Genomic DNA, 20,778 nt, shown 5'->3' with positions numbered 1-20,778 from the left:
AAATAGGCATTTTAGGACTGCACGTTTTCAAAAGTTAAATTACATATAGAGGGCTAATTAGTTGATTAGTGCAAAAAAAAGCCTGAATGAAATAGACCCATCAACATAAAGGTTTAATGTTGGATACATAATTTAGCCGTTTAATGAAAAATGTGTTGTATATTTCAGTTTTCCACATTTACATTAATCATAAGTGTCTTTTCATTTCACAAACCAGGACTTTATTTCAACCATAACCTAAGAAAAGCTAAACTTGGTAGGGTGGTGGTAATTTTAGGCTCATTCTTTAACTTTTGAAGTTTTGTGATGAGTTTGCAGTTATCCTCATTTATGGTAAATTATTTCTGGTTTTCCATCTCAAGTACTTTTTCCAACACCAAGACCAAGTTCTGAGAATTTCTTGGTTGAACTAGATTAAGATTTGATCATATTTGTAGTTCACCTTTTGAGCCATCTGTATGATGTACCCACTGACTGAAAGTTGAGTTGAAGGGGAAAAAAAATGCATCTGAAAAGGGTACACAAATACAGGGGGATACATTTATTTCACTCAGCCTACCTTTAATTAATCTGAAGTGTGGGACTTGGCTTCCAATACATGGAGGTGTCAAAATGAGTGCTTATGATTGAATTGAACTAATAAAAGCTGAATGTTGAAAGCAAAGTATGAATGTAAACTGTTCTAAAGTCCAAATGTCAAACGTAAATATAAAATTGCAATAGTTTAACTGTAAAAGTGTCCACACCCCTGTGCCACTTTGTTGAAACATATTTGGCTTTAGTTTCAGGAGTCTTTGGTAGGATTCTCCAAACAAGACAAGTTCTCCAGATTTGATTGAGGACATGTCCAGAGCCCCCCCTCAGGCAATTCTAAAAATTTTCTGATGCTGCCACATTTACTCCCATGCCGAGAGTGAATTTATACAGTGTTTGAATTTCAACACATGAGGGCAGTGCTGGCTTAAAAATGTTTTGTAACACAAACGTTGGCATTTGAATGAGATTTTAAACCTTTCACAAGGCTCCATATAAAATCCAGACATTTGAAGTTCACCTTTAAAAAAAATGAGGTACAGCAAAAACAGGTTTTGAACCAGAGTACAAAAAGAAAAAAAAAAAAAAAAAAAAAAAAAAAAAAAAAAAAAAGTGATTCAAACATTTTACCAACAAGAAGACCAAGCTGGAATTCCCCTGCATTTAAAACTGTATGAAATTAAATAGCCATGTAGGTAATCAGAATCCGTTTTGCAAATTGCCTTAAGGTTTGATCTACTTTTTCTGGTGCTATTCATTGGTGACTGAATGGAATGTTGCTGTAAAACACAAAGACCATTTTCTGTTTGAGGGTTAATTTATTGGATGTCAGCATAAAGTTTGTCAATCTGTGGCTGGAACAGCTCTTTGAGCTCAGCCCTCTTCGCCTTCAGGGTGGGAGTCAGCAGGCCGTTCTCGATGGTGAAGAGCTCCGGGTGGAGATGCACGTCTTTCACCTGCAGCGGAGAAGAAAGAGAAAGGTAAATATGATTAAGCTCCTTTGAATCCAATAACCAGATGAGTTTCAAAACTAAAGCAGTTGGAGACTTTTCGGCTTTATGGAGTATGACAAATTCTTGAGACCGGTGACGGCTTAAACGTAGAATCTGCTAGGACAAAAATCCTTTACCTGCTCAAATGACTTCAGACCTGCTTCTCTTCCTAGTTTGGTCATATCTGTGATTATGGCCTTTTTAACTTCCTGAGAACAAATAAACCACAATTTGAATCAGTTAAACACGTCTCAGTCCACACGGGTCCGCTGCTCCACTTCCAGTAAATGTAATTTGCAGACATGTACAGCATGCCAACTTCTCCAACTGGCAGCTTTCAGTGTTAATGATCACATTTCCTGCAGATTCTTGACTTTGGACATTTGTCTAAAACACTGGAGAGAATAAACTTACACATTACAGGAAACCTACTGTGCTCTTGCAGAGTTCTTCAATGGAGCCTTGGATGCCAAGACTTTTTGCAAAACCTGGCAGGACATCAGCATCAGGTACCACAATGGCAACCAGACTCGACTACACGGATAGGAAAAAAAAAATAGATAGAAAGAAACAAAGACATTAATTGTTAAGATTAAGCAGCTGGAAAGGTACAGAGAGAGAAAAAATATAAAAATATCAAGTTACCTGCAGACTGTCTCCATGCACAAACACTTGGGCCACAGGGCTGCAGCGGACATACACGTTCTCGATCTTCTCCGGGGCGATGTATTCTCCCTGAGCCAGCTTGAAGATGTTCTTTTTACGGTCAATAATCTTCAAGACTCCACTCTGTCGCAAAACCCACAAGGCAAAACTATTTATGAGAACTTCATAACCCGGTGACAATTTTACAAATATAACAAGGGGCTACTTTTTTGGAACTCTTTGTCGTGCCCTTTGAGCCAGGCCAAAACAGCCATGCTCGTGCATAATTTTACTTCTGTACGATTATGCTTCACTTCGTTTGTCTAATCGCATAAAATTTCACTAGAATATACAAAAGTTTGTGATTTTTAAGAGGACAGTATTTGGAACTCTGCATTCAGTTTGTGGGCAACGTTAAGCCAATTATATCCTTTTCCCCCCCACAACACAAGTGAAAAGAAAGTGCATCTTACCGGAAGCCATTTACCAATATCGCCAGTGTGAAGCCAGCCATCCTTGTCCAAGGCCTCTGCAGTCTTTTCTGGGTCTTTCAAGTAGCCCTTAAATACATTTGTGCCCTTAATGCAAACCTATATATATAAAAAAAAAAAGTAAAAATCACAAGACAAACAAAATGCTGTAATGTTTAATTTGCTGCGTTTTTACATTTTAAATTTAAGACGGTCACCATCACTAAAACATAAGCCTTTGAGTAATATTCATTTTCCATTAGTCTTATGTAAAACAGACATACAACTTTCATTTTTGGGTCCAAAGAACTGTTCCCGACTCTGACAAGAATCTCTCTGAACTGATTTAATTCAGACTCCTTCTGGTGCAAGACTTTAATATCCCCAGGTATAAACAGATTTCAGATTAACCAACCTCTCCTTCACCATTTGAAGCAAAGTAGTTCATCTCTTCCACATCAACCAACTTCACAAAATTGCAAGGCAGAGGCACGCCAACATGACCTGAAGTTAATGAATAAATAAATTGTGATTAGGCTTGTTTTTTTTTTCCTTTTGGATCCCACTTTGCATTTCTCCCCTGATCAAATGTGTAGCATTTGTTAACTTTACAAGTAAAACGTTTCATGCTTAAACAAATCTGTCGTAAACTCAAAGAGGTTTCGCTGCCGTTACAGTTTGCTTAGCTACGTACCAGCAGTGGCATCTCCTGGTAAGGTGAACGTGCAGGCAGCTGCACACTCTGTCTGACCGTATCCTTCAAAGATCTGCGAGAACCAGAGAGCACCACAAACATCTCAACAGGAACCAGCATCAGTGTTGTGCAATTGTTCCTCCTAAACACTAACATTACTGCATCTGTGTCCATTTACGTCAAGCTCCTTTGAGATTTAAAAAACTTCAAACCCTCAGGATTTATTTACAAATGTTTTAAGACGTCTACAGAGGAGCTAACAACTGTGAAACGTGGCATATTTTGATGTAAAATGTTAGATTTTCTGTAACATTGTTCATTTATGCTTCTATAGTTAAACGAACGCAGCATGTTGACAGTAAATTCAAATGTAAAAGAAACTTGCATGTGTATTGTAGACATGTCACGAGAGCAAACAAATAAGACTGATTTGTTGCAAATCTCAGTTCTTATACACTTGTAGTGAAAAACTTTGTGGTTATTGGTCACGAAAAAGTGTGGTTCCTTAGAGAGGACCAACAAAAAACAGAATGTTTAAGAGTAGTCAAAAAAAAAAAAAGAAGCAGTCTCATTTAAACAGAGAATGAGGCATTTATGTTTGCAGGAAAAACCTAAATCTAATCAAGATTCTGTTTACAGAGGATTAAAGGTTTATTACCTGGCAGCCTAGGGCAGCCCTGAGGAAGTTGAGAACAGATGGTGATATGGGTGCAGCGCCAGTCACCATCATCCTCACACGGCCCCCCAGAGACTCCTGAGTTAGGGATGAGAACATTTAGAACCACCATAAAATGTACCTTTAAAAGCACATTACAAAACAAAAAACTGCTACTGAGCAAATCTCCTTACATAAAAGTATGAAACAAAATTAAAACGATAGGAAAAAAAATATATGAAGTGAATAACCAATCAATTACATCTCAGGATTGACAGTTTAACATCTAAAAAGATCACTGGGAACTTTTCTAGAGTACAGAAAGTTGCAGGAAAACTGACAGGTACACCAGGCGTAGCTCTAGAGTGCCCAATTATTTAATGGTAAAGTTATAGCAATATACTTGTGAAAAAGCTCAACAATGGAGAAACGTAGCAGTCACAAGTTTTTAAACTAACTGAAGCCATCAAGTAACAAGTTTGGTCAATAACAAAAAAAAACAAAAAAAAAAAACAAAAAGATTTACAATAATCCAGCTCAGATTGAATAAATGATTTTATGCCTCTTTAAAAATCTCTAGTAGAGAAAAGTTTTGGATAAAAGAATTGACAAAAAAAAAAAAAAAAAACTGTTCCAGGAATGAATGGAGCACACCCTCCTTTAATAGTTTTCCAAGCAAGTTCCACTGGGTGAGATCCCAGCGCAGACTCTTGTAAACCTAGATTTGGTTGTTTTAAGCAAATATACAGTTAAAAAAAAAAGTGTTACTCCCATTTCCAAGTAAAGTGTCAGACCCAATAACCTTAACTTCTTGCAGAAAATGTTCTTTATTACATCAGAACTACAAAAGGTTACAAATAAGTAAAAATGAAGTACCTGGACTTTGTGGAAAATGAGTTTGTCCCATATGCTGTTTTTCCTGACGATGCCATCCTTCACCTCAGCGTACTTCCTCTCTGCTGCAAAGTTCAGCAGCCATTTCTGAAAGGGAGACGTGGCTCCACTCTGAACCTGGTTATAAAAAAAAAAAAAAGATATTGTATATATATTTTAAAAAGCCAAACTACTGTAGCAAAAGTTTAATATGTTTAAGAAACAAAAAAAAAAACATCTCGTTTACCCACTTTGTCATAGATTCGATTGAGGAGTCTAGGCACCACCGGGAAAACTGTGGGCTGCAGAATTTTCATGTCGTCCGGCAGCAGCCGAATGTCCCCCTGGAAGAACCCGACCCTGGCCCCTGCACCATAGATCACCGTCTGAAACGTTTCAGAAAACAAGATGCAAGACACCCTCAGATGTTCTGAGCAAACACTGGATCTCAGCAAGACCTTTTTTTTTCCCTTACCTGTACAATCCTCTCAAACATGTGTGCTAAAGGCAGAAAGGAAATGCTGACATCCTCAGGAGTTGGGACTAAGGCAGACTGAATAAAATGTTTGCTTTACTGGATGAAAAAGGCATAAAAACAGTTTTTAGTAAAAGGTCCAGTTTTATTCTCATGTACCTCAAAGGTTCTGAGGACAGCTGCAGCATCAGCAACCACATTCTCATGCGTCAACATAGCCCCTTTTGGGTTTCCTTTTGAAAGAAAAGGGGGGGGGGAAAAAAATTCAGCACTACAGCAGTTACATTTCAAATAATTCTAAACATGAAAATCAGGCCAGTGTAACTCGGCCATGTGTTCCGCTAATCTGAATATCCTGAAAACTACAGATGATTACCTGTAGTGCCGCTGGTGAAGCAGACAATGCTGAGGTCCTCTGGCTTTGGCAGCTGTTGGAACATGAAATCAGCACCTCAGGATCGGCAGCATATTATTGCATTAAAAAAAAGAAAAAAAAAAATCTAGAAGCATTCATAACTTACTACTGGCTTTTGAAGGTTATTTTTTCCCAGTGCCTGGAGTCACCAGAAAACAAAACATCTTTACTTACTGATTTTTTTTTTTTTACGTTTACATTTTGCTTGGTTCGGTGTTTAGAGTACATCATTACCTCCAAGTCCTCCATGGAGACGATGTCCACACCACACTTCTTTCCTCGCTCGATCAACTCGGGGCTGAACGATTCCATGAGCGCAACAGTTTTGAGAACGGGAGTTTGGCCTTTTTCGTGGTTCAGAAGCAGCACTTCTGCTTTCTTCTGGTTGTCACAGAGCACCATAGAGATCCCAGCTTATAGGAAATAAAAAAAAAGTCATGTATATGTGTTTGTTAGAAATAGGTTGTAGGATCTGCTTTTTTTTAAAAAATAAAAAAAAAACTCGAAGGCAGAATATATTCAATTTGCCCTTATAATCAAACTTTCCATCAGCAAATTTACACAAACTCATTGAAAAGAAGAAGATGAGATTACTTGACAGACTCCTATGGGAACACAGTTACTGGAAGTCTTGTTGTTTCTGCAATTAGCAGCATTAGAGAGCAAAGTAAAGCTCCAATTACCTTGGTTGATAATGAAGACGAGAGCCTCAGGACCCAGAGTGTCGTACAGGGGGACCACTACCATGGAGTACGTGTAACACGCCATCTCACCGATAATCCACTGCAAGTTGATTTAATGAAGAGACAGAAGTTAATAGATTTTCATACAAAAAAAAAAAAAAAATCTCTTAAGCCTCCATTTACCTCAGGCCTGTTCTGAGCAAAGATGCCAATGAATGTATCAGAATTGGGCTTCAAACCTTTGTGAAGGAGTCCTGACCCCAGATACTGTGCCCTGTCAGACACCTTCAGAGAAGAGGGGAAGTCAGATTGAAGAGAAAACGTCACTATAAATTTTACAAATACTTGTTAAAAAAAAGACTCAGAAGAAAACAGCATATTAAAAAAAAAAAAAAAAAAAAAAAAAAAACTACTTTTAAAAACTCTAGGAAGAGTATGACAAAGAAACTGAGGTTAGGTTTAGGCAGTCTGAAACAAAGTTCTACTTTAAATTTCAAAAATACAACTATTGTATGAAAAGTTAAACATCTCTCCTTAAAATAACCTTTTAAGAAAAAGTTCATCCAACACATTTTATTTCCTCGGCATCGTTGGCCTCATCTCTACACTTCTGCTACAGTGCTGATGGGATCAGATGCTTTTTTTTTTTAACTTTTTTACCCAGAAAGGTCCAGAATAGTGATTTCACACATTACCTGCACCATTTAACCATAATGTTTCCAAATCATTGCCACTCTGTACTGTACCTGTTTGTACTTCAGCCACTGGTAAGGCTTCCCAGGCTTTCTGTAGCCCAAACACGGTCCGTTACCTGGAAGATAAAATGGTTCTGATGTTATGTCTTGCACCAGTGGTTTGACTGAACTTTAACTATACAGCAGCTTTTTTTTTTCTTTGCCAGATCATATGACAAAAAAGGAATCATTTGGTTTGTCTTTATTAGTTCCAGTTTAAACTAGCTTGAAACTTCATTCTGATTTTTAAACAAATGTACTCATTTTAAAACTTGTTTTTTGGCTTATGATACAAAATCTAAGCTGATTTTACATGGTTTTGAACAATGTAAATACCTGAAACCTTAATGCCCCTTTGAAAGACCTCATACAGGGTTTTTGCGTCATTGTAGCGATATGACATCAGGTTGTTGTTGTCCTCCAACATGGCCGTTTTTCTTGCACCATCCTGAAAAAGAAAAAAAAAAAAAAAAAGTTAGTGTGCTCAAAAGGAGAGGGGGAAAAAAAAACGTTTACAGGTTCCTAAGGGAAGTGTCAGGTCATTACCATGCCTCCTCAGACTATGAATTTATAAAACTTGAGCAAAAACTTTCTGCACATCTCACCTTGACCCCTAGAGTCTGGCGGTTGAGGTCGGCTGGGCTGCGGACCGGACTGGGCCGGGCGTTGAGGTAAAACAGGGTTGCAACGCCGACCACGATCAGGGAGATGACCACTGGGGTCGGAAGAGGAGAGAACAGCAACTGGAAGATGACGTCCATGATGCTGGGTCAACTGGGACGGGAAATTAGAACAAATGGTGAGTTTATCAAAAATGTCAAGACTTGGATGTGTGATCAGAAACAACATATTTAACCTGGCAACACAAAATTTAAACAGGGCAAGTACACTGCCAGGTTTTCTTGATGCAAAGCCCTTTTTAATCCCACACACCATTTCTGAAAAATGGATAGCTACCTGGTGGCATAGATATAATCCCTCTCCCCCTTAATTACTTTAATGATTCAATCTTTCTGCAGCCCAAATCTCAACTTTTCTATTGTGCCTCGCCAAAGTTCTTCAAAACATCCGTCATCCACAGACCTCGTCAGGTGAGCACACAGGATTTGCTGTCAGATTTAGCTCTTAATTGCAAAACACTAATATTCTTCCACTGTACTGAATTTGGATGCATGCTTGCCCATACACATACCTAGTCCCCAATTCACAGCCACCTACACTGTACCATGATATAAAGAACCTAGCAAAAGAATTTTATTTCACTGTAAAAATCCATCTCACAAGAAGTGATTGAAAGAATTAAGGGGAAAAAAAACAACAAAAAAAACAACAACAAAAAAAAACAGCCCTGTTAACAGAAATTACCCCAAGATTTTTCTTGAATTCCAACTATTCAGCAGAATGTTTAAGGCTCCATGTCACACTATACGAGGGAAAGTATCGAATTTAACAGGGGCGTATATACTTTTTGAACCCACCATCCACCAAAGACGGTTTCTTCAATAACTCCAGGTCAAAGTTAGCATAAATCGTGCAACAGTTTCTCGTAAACCCTCATAGGTAAGCTGCACCGCACAGAGTGCATGAAAGATAGTTTGACTAGGCACGGTTTGCATGCATTTCTAATGAGGAAAGCAAAGCAGTGAAAGGAGAAACTTGCTTTACTTCTTTTTTCTTGTAAATTTGCACCAACACACCATTTGTCAATTGTTTGATGAGGCTTTTACTTTGCACATTTGGTGACAGTTTCTGACAGTTGTTTTGTGTCCATTTGATCAAAGTTATTCCCTCTTTAATGTTCCTGAGTTGGAGAAACACAAAGATCCCAATGTGTTTATACTATACTCTATCAGTGAAAACGGCAATTAATTTTATTCTAAAGTCTTAAAGTCCAAACTTGACAATTTTCTTGTGTTCCAAGAGATCAGAGTGACGGTGCCCTAGACAGTCATTTTTATACTCGACAACAAATTAGACAAAGAAAACAAAACAAAAAAGATAGTCCGATAAATGCAAAAGCCTTCATAATGAGCTCAGACATAATCTTAGATGTAATGCTTACCTCCTGCTAGCCGTCTCAGGTGTGTGGCGAGTGTACAGATCCTGTTCCTCTGCTCTAGGAAGGAAACACATTAAAGACAAGAGCTGATAAAACAGTACACAGACCGACTTAGGATCTTTGAACTTTGGCCAGCATATTACTTCCACTGATAAAAGACGACACAGCCACCGACATATTCTTGGTTTGTAGGCCACAGTATTAAAGTTGTGCAATAGATTAAGATACTTCAGAGGGTTCTTGCCACCCAACTCTTCTGATTTTAATCCAGAAAGATAAAATGCGTTATCAGTGGCAATGACAGAGAGGGGAAAAATATATATATATATATCAAGATGTTGCACCTGATGAAAGGTCAGTGTGCTTATCTGCAAGTTAGCATGTTCAAAGGACAAATATTTAAAATACACAGACAAAAAACCCCCACAAATATTTAGGAACAAATCCATGTCATTTATGATTCACAACCACCACGGAACATGCAACCACATTTACTGAGATGCACAGCTTCATAATGATTCCTATTAATGTTCGAGCTCACTTAAGCAAACCATCGTCTGCATATATCAGACAGTTATCTGAAAGGTGAAAGAGCACATCTGCAATTAGACTAGAGCGGCAGAGTCCAAAGTCAAGCCTCAAGGGCCGGTATCCTGCACCTTTTGGCTTTGTCCCTGGTTCAACACATCTGAATCAAATGATGGGTCATTACCCACCTGCAGATGAGGTAGTTGCACCTTTGAGTAAGCCGTGTTGGAGCAGAGACTGTAGCTGGAGACCCATGAATTAAAGTTAAAAAAAATACCATCCAAAATTTACTGGACTGAAGCCACAGAACAAACATGAGGGTAAAAAAAAATAATAATAATCTGAACCAGTTCAAATTAGTCAGTACTAAAGCTCAATATTATAACAGCAAAAAAAAGCCAGGGGATAAATTAATAAACATCCGACCTATGTACTAATTTAGCAAAGCAGGTGCACAGTGCTGGTCCTCTGTGCATGTGTTTTTTAAAGTTGGTTTCTCTTGAGAGTCAGATGACACGAGAATCTTGATTAAGGGACATTACCTGGTGGAATAAGTATTAGCAGCAGGTTAGGATCAGGCTGAGCAGGGATCTCCTGAGGAACAAACGGCTGAAGACAGCAACACCACAGATGTACAGCCTGAAGTCATTAGCGCCTCAAACTGCACACAGGTGTGACGCTCCTCAGCACCGGTCAAGGCTCAACCTGCCACCCCTGCTCTCTGAAGATAACACACCCAGGAGACCTGCAACAATTCTCACCTTGTTTGCTGTATTTACTTATTGTGTTTTTTTTTTTTAAATCTGTTCACAGTCCTTCATAAATATGTCCCTTGTAGTTTTTATTCATTTTTGTGTATCCTTTAGCTTGGAGTTGAAGTTTGTCCTTTAAGACAATCATGGCCTCTCCGATTTGATTTATGAGAGTCAGGGAAAGCGAAAGATAAAATCCCAGCACCTTTGGAGTGACCTCCGGTTGTTAAGCCATAATCTGAACATTAACTCCTTTAAATGTCTTTCAGTGATATTTGAAGAGGTATCACTAAAGCATCCTGTAATAAAAACTGATTTGGGATGTGAGGAATGAGGCAGAATAATTGGTATTAATGGGACGATCAGTGCAAAGGCTGAAAATAATCTTCTCAAAAATTATATTAACTGCATTCAATTTTGAAAGACATTCAAAGGAAAAAAACATGGTTTCAAACTCTATTTGCATAATGAAAGACGAAAGGTTTCCATTAAAGAAACACCACTCTTACTTTGGGGATGCAGGGATGATTATTTCCACTATGTAGCCCTTCTTTGTTTAAAACATAACAGACAATTTGCCTAAGTTTATAGGGATGTTAGTTGTTTAGTAGAAACTGTGCAAAAACAATACTTCTAAGGACATCTCTGTTTCCTGACTCATATAAGTAATGTTTCCTGTGTAGAACAAAGACTATTAACATTATACATTACAAGCAGCTGTTTCTGGATTCCCAAACAGATTTTATGTGGAATTTCCCTGATCTCCCACTGCATGCATGGATTTTTCCCTCGGTACTCCAGAAACAGAAACGTTAGACTAATTGCTCTTGCCAAACATGGGGAAGAACAGGACTTTTTTGAGTCACACTAACATCCAACGTTACCCTTCTGCCCCTCCTGGTTCTATTTATCTCAAGAGTTCCTGTCTTTATCACATTTCTTTTCTTGTTTTTTTTTTTTTTCAAATATCAGTCCTTTCAATGCAAATGTGTGGCTCAGTAGAATAGGATGTTTTTGAAAAGTGAAATAATCTCAGGAAAGTTTGTTTAAAAAGTGAAACTCAGACATCACCTAGATTCTTTGCACACAGAATGACGTATTTCATGTCTAATTTGGTATATTGTCGTAATTATGGCTTACAGCAACTGAAAACCTAAAATACAGAAAATCATAAAATTATGTACAATAAATAAAGAAGAAACGACCAAGGGTTATAACTGCTGTTTTTGTACTTTTTTTTTTAGAAATGCACTTTATCCTTCCACTTGACTTTCCATTAATACACTATTCTGCAAGGAATACTGGACCATCCCTTCAAATCAAAGGTCAAAGGTTAAAATATCCACATTTTAGATGGACTTACTGAAATGAATTAATTTAAAATTATATTCTAATCTACTGAGAGGCGCCTGTATTCCATCCATCTTCTCATTGCTCCTTTCAGATTTTCATGCATTTCCATCTCAGCATTTTATCCATCACACCTTTCTACAGCAACGTCTCTCTCTGACCAATCAGTGCAAGACCTTTTCTCAACAAAAAACCTACTGTCCTGAGTTCTGTACCTCCTACTCTCCTCCACCTATTTGCATTTTCTCCTCCCTACCCAACTGTCCAGCATCATCAAGGTAGTTGAGTATTTAAGCCTTGTTCGTCCAGAAACTAACAGGATGAGAGCAGGTACTCGTTTTCTCCAGCATGAGCCACGTATTGTTGCTCCACCTCACACTTTTTACAACCGCTGCCGCCATGATCATCCATAACAGCAGCAGCAGCAATGGTACCCCAAATCACAAGCTGATCATTGCCTTCCAGGCTCCCTGGAACGTGTCCTTCCCCTTCAGTGCTCGCCGGCTGGGCTCGGCCATACAGATAGCCGTGGAGAAGGTGAACAACAACCCCTCCTTCCTGGGCAACTACAGTCTGGATTTTGTGTACAAGGACACCGACTGCAATCCTAAAGAGTCTCTGGGAGGATTCATCCACCAAGTGTGGAGGGAAAACGTGACGGCTCTGTTTGGTCCGGCGTGTCCCGAGGAGGCAGAGGTACGGTTCGGATCATATTTGCGGCCATTTTCTTTGTGGGTTTACAAGGAATGAATTTGTTTTAGGTTTGTAGCGTGAGATGTTTTCTGTAAAAGTGGATGAAATGTGTTTCAGTGGTTTAAACATGTTTAGGTCTCAGAAACATGTTTTGCATTCTGAGGCATTGACTTAATCTAAAAACAAAGCTTCTGTTTATTGACTTCAGCTTATTTTTAGATATTTTCTTTAATATTTTTTTTCACGCATTCTCTGTTAAGTTAGATGGGAAGAAAAACAAACTATATGTGGGTCATTCTGCAGGTGTGACCTTATTTTTTCCCCTAATGTTACCTATAAAATCAAACCCCAGTAGATGTTTCTAAAAATATATTTTTACATACTAAGGTGTTTATTGGGTTAAGGAAATTGCACAGAGATGATAATGATGTCTTATTATTTATATTTTATAAATTCAAATGGATGTAAAATTCACTAGATCTAAAGATGTGATTTACATCAATAAATACAGAATATTTAAATGTAAAGTGTGTATAATAATACTCTAAAACGCCAATTATTTATTGCATTTTCCTCAAACAATAAACAAAATCAATATATTAAACATATCCTTAATTGATAAATTGAATTGAATTACTTTTTCCTGTTAAGTTCACATCAGCTTTGTCCATGAAATATTAAGAAACATTTATTGAAAAATGCAAATCATCTTTCAGCAATGCTGTATAACCCACTGTAATTGCGGATTAAAAAGAAATTAACATGGCTTCTCTGTTTACTCAGTCAGGTTATACATCAAATGTTACAACATTAGTACTGGACTTCAAAAAAAGGTCTGAGTACATGTAAGAATTAATTGAATAAAATCTTGATTTTGACTGATATCCTTCGTCCTAAGGAAGGATTTAGCACAACATCAGGAAATAATTCATCACAATTGCATATTAATTGGAGGATTTCTCGACCTGCTGCGATGAATTAATTAAACTTTGAACGTTTCAGGTCACCGGTCTCATCGCGTCAACATGGCACATCCCCATGTTTGGCTACGTGGGCCAGTCTTCCAAACTGGAGGACGGCGAGATGTATGACTCGTATATAAAAATCATGCCTCCTCTTAAGCGGAGCTCAGAGGTTCTGGTGAAGACCCTGGAGTTCTTCGGGTGGAGTCACGTGGCGATGATTGGAGGGGGGTTGAAGACGAACACCTGGGACAAAGTGGATGCTTTGTGGAAAACGGTGGAGAATCCCCTCAGATCGCATTTCAAATTGACTGCAGAGCTGAAGTTTGACACCAGTGATCCTGATCTCCTTTATCAGAACATCAAGTACATCTCGACAGTCGCCAGAGGTAAGGGGAGGTGTTCACCGAAACATGCACAGCCATAATCACGTGTGGATTTTCGCAAACTTGAACTGACATGCGGGGCATACAACCATGCATACACACACTTTTCCCTAAAGGCTATTTAATCAACCTATTAATTATGTTTTTGGACTGTGGGAGGAAACCAAAGTACCTGAAGAAAGTCCACACATGCATTTAGAGAACATGCAAACTCCCAGGCCGGGATTCAAACCCAGGTCATTCTTGCTGCAAGACCACAGTGCTGCCAACTGTACCACCATGAGCCCTCTCAGTTCCTGAGAAACTAGTTTCTCTCTGAACAGCTGTTTCCAGTTAATAGCAAACCTGACTCCATGCTTAAAAGTCGGCAGGAAACCAACCACCTAAATTAACTCTGCCATTTCAAGATGGAACCAAAACTCTTTCAGAAGCTTGTTTATGGCAACCGTTCATATGAATAATTGCTACAGTATTACAGTAAAAAAAAAAAAAAAAACTGAGAAAATATTCAAATTTGTGCTCCTACATTCATTGACACGAACACCTGGGACAAATGTTGGATAATTAATCCACCATGGAAAGATGACGAGTTCAAATGGACCTAAAATAATCTCACCAGTGATGAGTGGATATAAACTTCTGACCATCATGTCGATTACATTTTCATTCTACCCTTATTTCTTTGTGTGTCTTTTAAATATAGCTCTACATTTGTTGTTGTTCCTCTACAATAAAACTTTTCAAAATCTGTTCTCTAGTTATTGTGGTGCTAACAAGCAGAGAGGACTCCATGGCTCTGCTGCTGGAGGCTGAGCGTCAGGGTCTGATGAATGGTGACTACGTGTTCTTCTTGATGCAGCATTTTGAGGTCAGTGAAGGAAAACAAATCAACAGTCGGCCATATATTCAACCACACAGACAGCAGAGAAGGCTGCGCAGCAAAGAGAGGCAGACTTCCCTGACCTTGTTTGAAAATATCACCGGGTAGAAGAGAAACGGTGGAAGGAACCTCATCATGGAAGTCAGATAGACAGGAACGTTGTGTTTTTTTTTTCCTGCATTTTATCTATTTACCCACTGTGGTAATGTCATGTTCGACTGTCCATCAAAGCAATATCACTTTTATTTAATTCAGTTTGTTTGTACGGCAACAACTAACAAGTCAAACGAATTCAAAAATCCAATTCACATCCAAAAATAGATGCATATGAACAAGCTCTCTTTTATCTTGTTTATATGTATCTATGTGATAGTTTTTAAACCAACGGCACACAAGAGATTCAAATTAAGTTTTGTTATTTCAATAGCTAAAATGTTTTCTATCTGAGAAAAACCAACCGATTGCACCATCTTACTTTTTCTATCAGAAAAGAACACGTAGCTACAGTAGTTAGTCAAGTTTTTAACACGCCAGACATCCATCATACCCAGCATGAGTGCAGCATAAATTCAGAGGAGAGCTTTCCTTTAACAGGTAGAAACCTCCAACAGAACCTGGCTCAGTGAGAGCAGCTCAGATTTAATCTAATCCAAGACAGACTGGTAGGGGTAACATGTTGTCCACATTTTTTCCGAAGTTATGAAGTATTTTAATGCCACTAATAAATATCGGTGTAGTATTAATAAAAGTAAATGAGATCCCCTGTCCAACTCATGTTCTGTGTTTCTTACTGTTTTCTCCCAAACAGGATAACTGGTGGAAAACTGCCCTGAGCAACAGAGTAACCCAGGACGGAACAAGAGCTTTTGACATGACATTCGTTATTGGTCAGAAGTCCTACGAAGGATACGAGTACTACGATTTCTTCAAACAGGTTTTTCAAAGACTGAAAGGACATCCTTTTTGGAGTAACCTGACATCTGAAAGTGAGGTGCGGCGTAAACGGAGTTAGCAAAAATCCTAAAGGATAACAGGACCAATCAAATGTGACAGCATTTTATTTCATTTTCTTTTTTTCTTTTTAATGAATCTCAGGTTAGCCCCTACTCAGCCTATCTCCACGATGCAGTACTTCTGTATGTGACAGGACTGAAGGAGGTTCTAAAAGAAGGGAAAGATCCTCATGACGGCCGACAGCTTCTGGAGAAACTGAAAATCAGAGATAAAATTCGATTTCACGGTAACTATAAATCCTGCTCACAATCACAAACCCGGTGTTTTGTTTTTGTTTCACAACTAATTCAGCCAGCTTCTTTTGCAATAGCCTGTAGTGGATTTCTTCTCCCGGTGTGGTAATAACTGTCTGCTGAATGTCTGCAGTCCTTCATAGGATTTTTAATGGTCGCTAAACTCTTCAACTCTTGGGAGCAAATACTCACAATCTGTGGAAAGAAAGCAGAACAAGTAGTAGTAACATAATCTAACACAGATAATGTGGGATGGCTTTTTTTTATTTGCAGGAGCTTCTGGACTGGTTCACTTTGATGAAGAGGGGGAGAGATGTATGGACTATTCTATTTATGACTTGCAGCGTGTAGAAGGCGGCAACGTGTTCGTACCCATCCTGAATTTTGAAAGTCAAACCAAAAGTGTCAGGTAAAAAAAACAAACAAACAAAAATGAAAACAAATTTAAATTATCAACGCACAATTTAAAGAAAACACATCAACATTAGGGGTTGTGACATGACGGAAAGTGAAAACTCTAAGATGTTGATACGTTTACGAAGCAGGGAATAATCAATATCATTTCAGTCTCTGTAACAGAATCATTTCCTATCTTGCAGACCGACATCTATGTTTTCTTCTGTTATTTGGCCAAAAGGAAAGCCACCGTCCGACATCCCTGAATGTGGTTTTAATGACGAACTCTGCGAGTGGCTGACCAATGGTAAAGTGCAATTCACATATAAAAGAATAATAAATAAGTGCATCAAATCTTTTTAGTACAGATTATTCACTGTGATGATTTTCCTGAGACACAGAAATTGCCCTGCTGGCTGTCCTTGTGACCTTCCCCCTCATCGGTGTAGTGGCAGTTTTGTGGATTGGGGTCCTCATGCTTCAAAAGTTTCAGCTCCAGACGAGGCTGGATGACTCCAGCTGGTGGATAATCAACTACGGCGACATCACGATCATCAGGGAGCCCTCTGTGCGAGCGCTCAAATAGTTAAAGAATTAAAAAAGATGGAATGTCTCCTTGATTCTTGTTCAGTTTCCAGCTTGTTTGCTTGTCTACTTTTGCCCATTTTCTGTCGTATCTCCCCCCAGGGAAACCAGGGAGTATCTCAGAGCTCTGCAGGGAGTCACAGCGGGAGCAGCAGCTGTCAGAGCACATTCTCCAGCCATAGTTATGACCTGAGGGACAAAACTGGCAGAGAGCACATCTACACAACCATAGGCCTCTACCAGGTGAAACTTTCTTCTGCCGGAAAAATAAATGCGCGTTGGAAAGTACATAACTATTTGACAACGATGAGCAAAAATCATCCACTTAAGTTGAGTAATTCCTGAACAAACTGGCTTAGCGATTGCTTTTTACAAACAAAATGACTGGAAATTTTATGAGAGATTTTTCCAAGTTACTTAATCTCACAAAAAGGGAGTATGTGTCTTTCTGTTGATATAACTTTTTCGTGTTAACACAGGGAAATCAAGTGGCCATCAAGTACATCAAGAACCCCATAAACTGTAATTTCCAGAAGCCTTCAGTGATTGCAGAATTCAATCTGGTAAAGTTCCTCATGTTCTTTTGGATTTTTATTTATTTTTTTTTTATCAGACTGTGCATTAAGACTAAATAGGTGAATTGATTTGAATAAACTGAGAAATTTGTATTAAGCAATTCTTTACATATGTCACAATTTTACATTTACAAACAGTAAAGTAGTTAAGTTCACATATCTGTCTTCTTTAAAAAAAAACAACAAAAAAACAGAAAACTACAAAATTACAGCTACTGTGTGCCTAACCATCTTAAATATTTTAAGATAGATGAAGGAAATGAAACATGAAAACCTGGTCCAGTTCTTTGGTGTGTGCATTGAGCCACCCAACATCTGTCTGGTCATTCAGTACTGCAAGAAAGGCAGCCTCAAAGTAAGTAGAAAATCTCTATTTCTTCATGTCACGCTAAGCAAAATTAAGAAAATCCTCCAACATAATTTTATTCTGTTTCTAAAGGATATTTTTGGGTCTTCAGATGTTGATTTGGAATGGATGTTTAAGCTATCATTTGCATATGACATTGTCAATGTAAGTATGTTTATTATTGAAGGTTCTAAAGTGCTGCAAGCTTTGTATTATACTGCTAATACCGAGCGGTATTTAGATCTTTGTCATAAAAAAAATCTATTTTGTTATTCAGTAATATTATCTTTGACTATTATTATTATTATTATTATTTTACTATTGAAATATGTTTGTAATTCAGGGAATGGACTTCATTCACAACAGCACCCTTAAATTTCATGGAAATCTGAAGCCCAGTACATGTCTGGTGGACAGCAGACTACAAATCAAGCTCTCTGGTTTTGGATTATGGGAGTTTAAATATGGAGGAAAAAACAAGCTCGGTCCAATGGAAAATCCTGATTATGAAGGTAAAGCTGACCTGAAATCAAATTTATGATATGATGAAGGAGCATGATGTTGCACATGAAGATATATGAGTTTGTCTCAGATCTGTACTGGACAGCCCCCGAGCTCCTGAGACAGATCGGACTTCCATGTAATGGGACACCCAAAGGAGACATCTACAGCTTTGCAATCATAATGTGGGAGCTCATGTATAACTCTAAAGGAGGTCCGTACCAAGACATCAACCTGGACCCAAAAGGTTAGTTTTTTTTTTTTTTCTTTGCGCAACATAGCTGACATTAAACAATTTACTGTAAAGTCGTCCTGTCGTGGAAAAGCAACTCAAAGGTGGGGCATTATGAAAAATCCACTTTTCTGAGCTTATGTCATGGTGTAATTTTATCCACCTGTTTGTCCTTCAGGGAGCCCACTTTTATTATCAAATTTTGCACCTTATTTAGAAATTACTGAGAAGATAAACTTGTATTTTATAGGATATTAAAGGGTAATCTGAAACTACAAAAAAAATTGAATTATTCTTGTTTTTGTTTTTTTTGTTTTGTTTTGTTTTTTTATTATTATTATTTCTGCATATTCCAAGAAATTATAATGCAGTTGCGGACGCCTTTCCGAGGGGAACCTCTCAGACCAGTGCTGTGTGAGCAGCTGTGTGATGAGAAGGTCAATGCCTTGCTCAAAGCCTGTTGGAGCGAAAACCCTGACCACCGGCCACCTTTTGGGTCTATACGCAGGAGGCTGAAGGACATAAGTCCGGAGAGGTATGTTTGCCACATTTATTTATTTTTTTTGTTCAGCAATTCCATAGTACAGTTTGATAATAACTGATACAGACAGAGGATATATAAAGTCTACACACCCCTGATTAGTTAGCAGGTGTTTGTCATGTAAAAAAGTAATTTCAGAACTATTTGACATTTATGGTGACATATTGGCTGTATACTTCATTTAGAAAATAAACAAATCTTTGGTTGCACAAGTATGACCCCTTTCAGTATTTGTTCTACTATTTATCCGTTTCCAGGATAAATAGTGTTTATCTCTTTTCAGGATAGATAGTAGAACAGGTTTTATAATTGAAAACCTGTTTACAGTGGTAAAGATACAAATCAACCATACGTAAATGCAGAACTTGATAGAAAAGAAAAACATCACGATCTGAGTAAAACTTCCCGAACATTGTAAAAAAAAATGCGTTATAGTCCAGTGAGCTCAAACATAAACCTTTGGACACCATTCATAAAGAATACACAGGAGCATCATACTCACGGGTAAGGTTTCTGATGGAATTACTTTAAATTATTAAAGTACTGAATACCAGTCAGTTTTGACGCAAACCCTTCAAAATGCTAGAGATACATTTAAACCTTTAGCATCTTCGTGTCCAAATATAGGTAGCAGCCACATTAACATAAAAATGACCTTCAAAAAAAAAAAAAAGCTTTTTAATGAGAAAGCAGATCATCAACATTTTTATCTTTTGTAGTCATGCGAATATCCTCGATAACATGGTGGACAAGTTGGAGAAGTACGCAAATCACCTTGAGGAAGTAGTGGAGGAGAGGACCAACCAGCTAACAGCAGAGAAAGCCAGAGCAGACAAGCTTCTCTCCAGCATGTTACCAAAGTACCACATACACACACATCTAATCCTTTCACATGAACTTTTTTTTTTTTGTCTACTCTTAGCCTTTCCATGTCTCTTTGCCTTTAGATACATTGCAGACCAGCTGATGGCAGGGAAGTCAGTGGAGCCACAAAGCTACGATATGGTGACCATCTTCTTCTCAGATATTGTGGGCTTCACCTCCATGTGTTCCTCCAGCTCCGCAATGGAGGTGGTAACTTTCCTCAACGAGCTCTACAGCCTGTTTGATGACATCATCAAGATGTACGACGTCTACAAAGTAAGAACCATTCACTATGCGACGAAAGAGCTGAATAGTTGTTGGCATAGACATAATATAAGAGTAGACCCCGCATTGGCCGCTCCGGCGCAGGAAATACGGCGGCCATCTTGGAGCGGTATACCCTCCTACTTTGCTCAATCAAAACAGCAGATGCCTCAGCACTGAGGCATCTGCTGTTTTGATTGAGCAAAGTAGGAGGGTATACCGCTCCAAGATGGCCGCCGTATTTCCTGCGCCGGAGCGGCCAATGCGGGGTCTACTCTTATATTATGTCTATGCCAACAACTATTCAGCTCTTTCGTCGCATAGTGAATGGTTCTTACTCTGTAGACGTCATACATCTTGATGATGTCATCAAACAGGCTGTAGAGCTCGTTGAGGAAAGTTACCACCTCCATTGCGGAGCTGGAGGAACACATGGAGGTGAAGCCC

At 38.4% G+C, this 20,778-nt stretch overlaps 2 protein-coding genes across 4 annotated transcripts in view; one reads left to right on the top strand and one right to left on the bottom strand.

The window, feature by feature from the left end:
* Positions 1–1,332: 1,332 nt before the first annotated feature.
* acsl5 (acyl-CoA synthetase long chain family member 5) lies at positions 1,333–10,438 on the bottom strand. Of its 3 annotated transcripts, none has more exons than XM_007571992.2 (22): positions 10,300–10,438; positions 9,233–9,286; positions 7,776–7,944; positions 7,507–7,618; positions 7,183–7,247; positions 6,620–6,721; positions 6,437–6,536; positions 5,988–6,166; positions 5,860–5,892; positions 5,715–5,766; positions 5,498–5,571; positions 5,339–5,416; positions 5,115–5,249; positions 4,867–5,001; positions 3,994–4,089; positions 3,336–3,408; positions 3,057–3,145; positions 2,645–2,761; positions 2,172–2,315; positions 1,959–2,060; positions 1,664–1,735; positions 1,333–1,490 (listed from the first exon to the last, which is right to left on the bottom strand). In XM_007571992.2, exons 3-22 carry the CDS (start codon positions 7,929–7,931, stop codon positions 1,353–1,355), a joined length of 2,052 nt encoding a protein of 683 aa, XP_007572054.1. In that variant the 5' UTR covers positions 7,932–7,944; positions 9,233–9,286; positions 10,300–10,438; the 3' UTR covers positions 1,333–1,352. The 3 variants fall into 3 exon arrangements, with proteins under 3 accessions (XP_007572054.1, XP_007572062.1, XP_007572071.1); XM_007572000.2 differs by lacking the exon at positions 10,300–10,438 and adding an exon at positions 10,184–10,279; XM_007572009.2 differs by lacking the exon at positions 10,300–10,438 and adding an exon at positions 9,946–9,969.
* Positions 10,439–12,021: 1,583 nt separating this feature from the next.
* The window catches only part of gucy2g (guanylate cyclase 2g), a 27,664-nt gene continuing 18,907 nt past the window's right edge, over positions 12,022–20,778 (top strand). The window contains exons 1-17 of the mRNA XM_007571981.2: positions 12,022–12,555; positions 13,555–13,903; positions 14,659–14,768; positions 15,589–15,771; positions 15,876–16,020; positions 16,301–16,436; positions 16,627–16,730; positions 16,825–16,991; positions 17,111–17,251; positions 17,488–17,571; positions 17,834–17,938; positions 18,023–18,094; positions 18,273–18,441; positions 18,522–18,677; positions 19,020–19,197; positions 19,923–20,063; positions 20,151–20,343. Of these exons, the coding sequence (XP_007572043.1) occupies positions 12,208–12,555; positions 13,555–13,903; positions 14,659–14,768; positions 15,589–15,771; positions 15,876–16,020; positions 16,301–16,436; positions 16,627–16,730; positions 16,825–16,991; positions 17,111–17,251; positions 17,488–17,571; positions 17,834–17,938; positions 18,023–18,094; positions 18,273–18,441; positions 18,522–18,677; positions 19,020–19,197; positions 19,923–20,063; positions 20,151–20,343 (2,781 nt within the window). The 5' untranslated portion in view covers positions 12,022–12,207. The remainder of the gene's footprint in view (positions 12,556–13,554; positions 13,904–14,658; positions 14,769–15,588; positions 15,772–15,875; positions 16,021–16,300; positions 16,437–16,626; positions 16,731–16,824; positions 16,992–17,110; positions 17,252–17,487; positions 17,572–17,833; positions 17,939–18,022; positions 18,095–18,272; positions 18,442–18,521; positions 18,678–19,019; positions 19,198–19,922; positions 20,064–20,150; positions 20,344–20,778) is intronic.

This window comes from Poecilia formosa, unplaced genomic scaffold (genome assembly GCF_000485575.1).
Source record: "Poecilia formosa unplaced genomic scaffold, Poecilia_formosa-5.1.2 Scaffold7, whole genome shotgun sequence".
Lineage (NCBI taxonomy): Eukaryota > Metazoa > Chordata > Actinopteri > Cyprinodontiformes > Poeciliidae > Poecilia > Poecilia formosa.
Note: the sequence above shows the minus strand (reverse complement) of the source record. Positions and strands in the feature narration are given on the sequence as shown.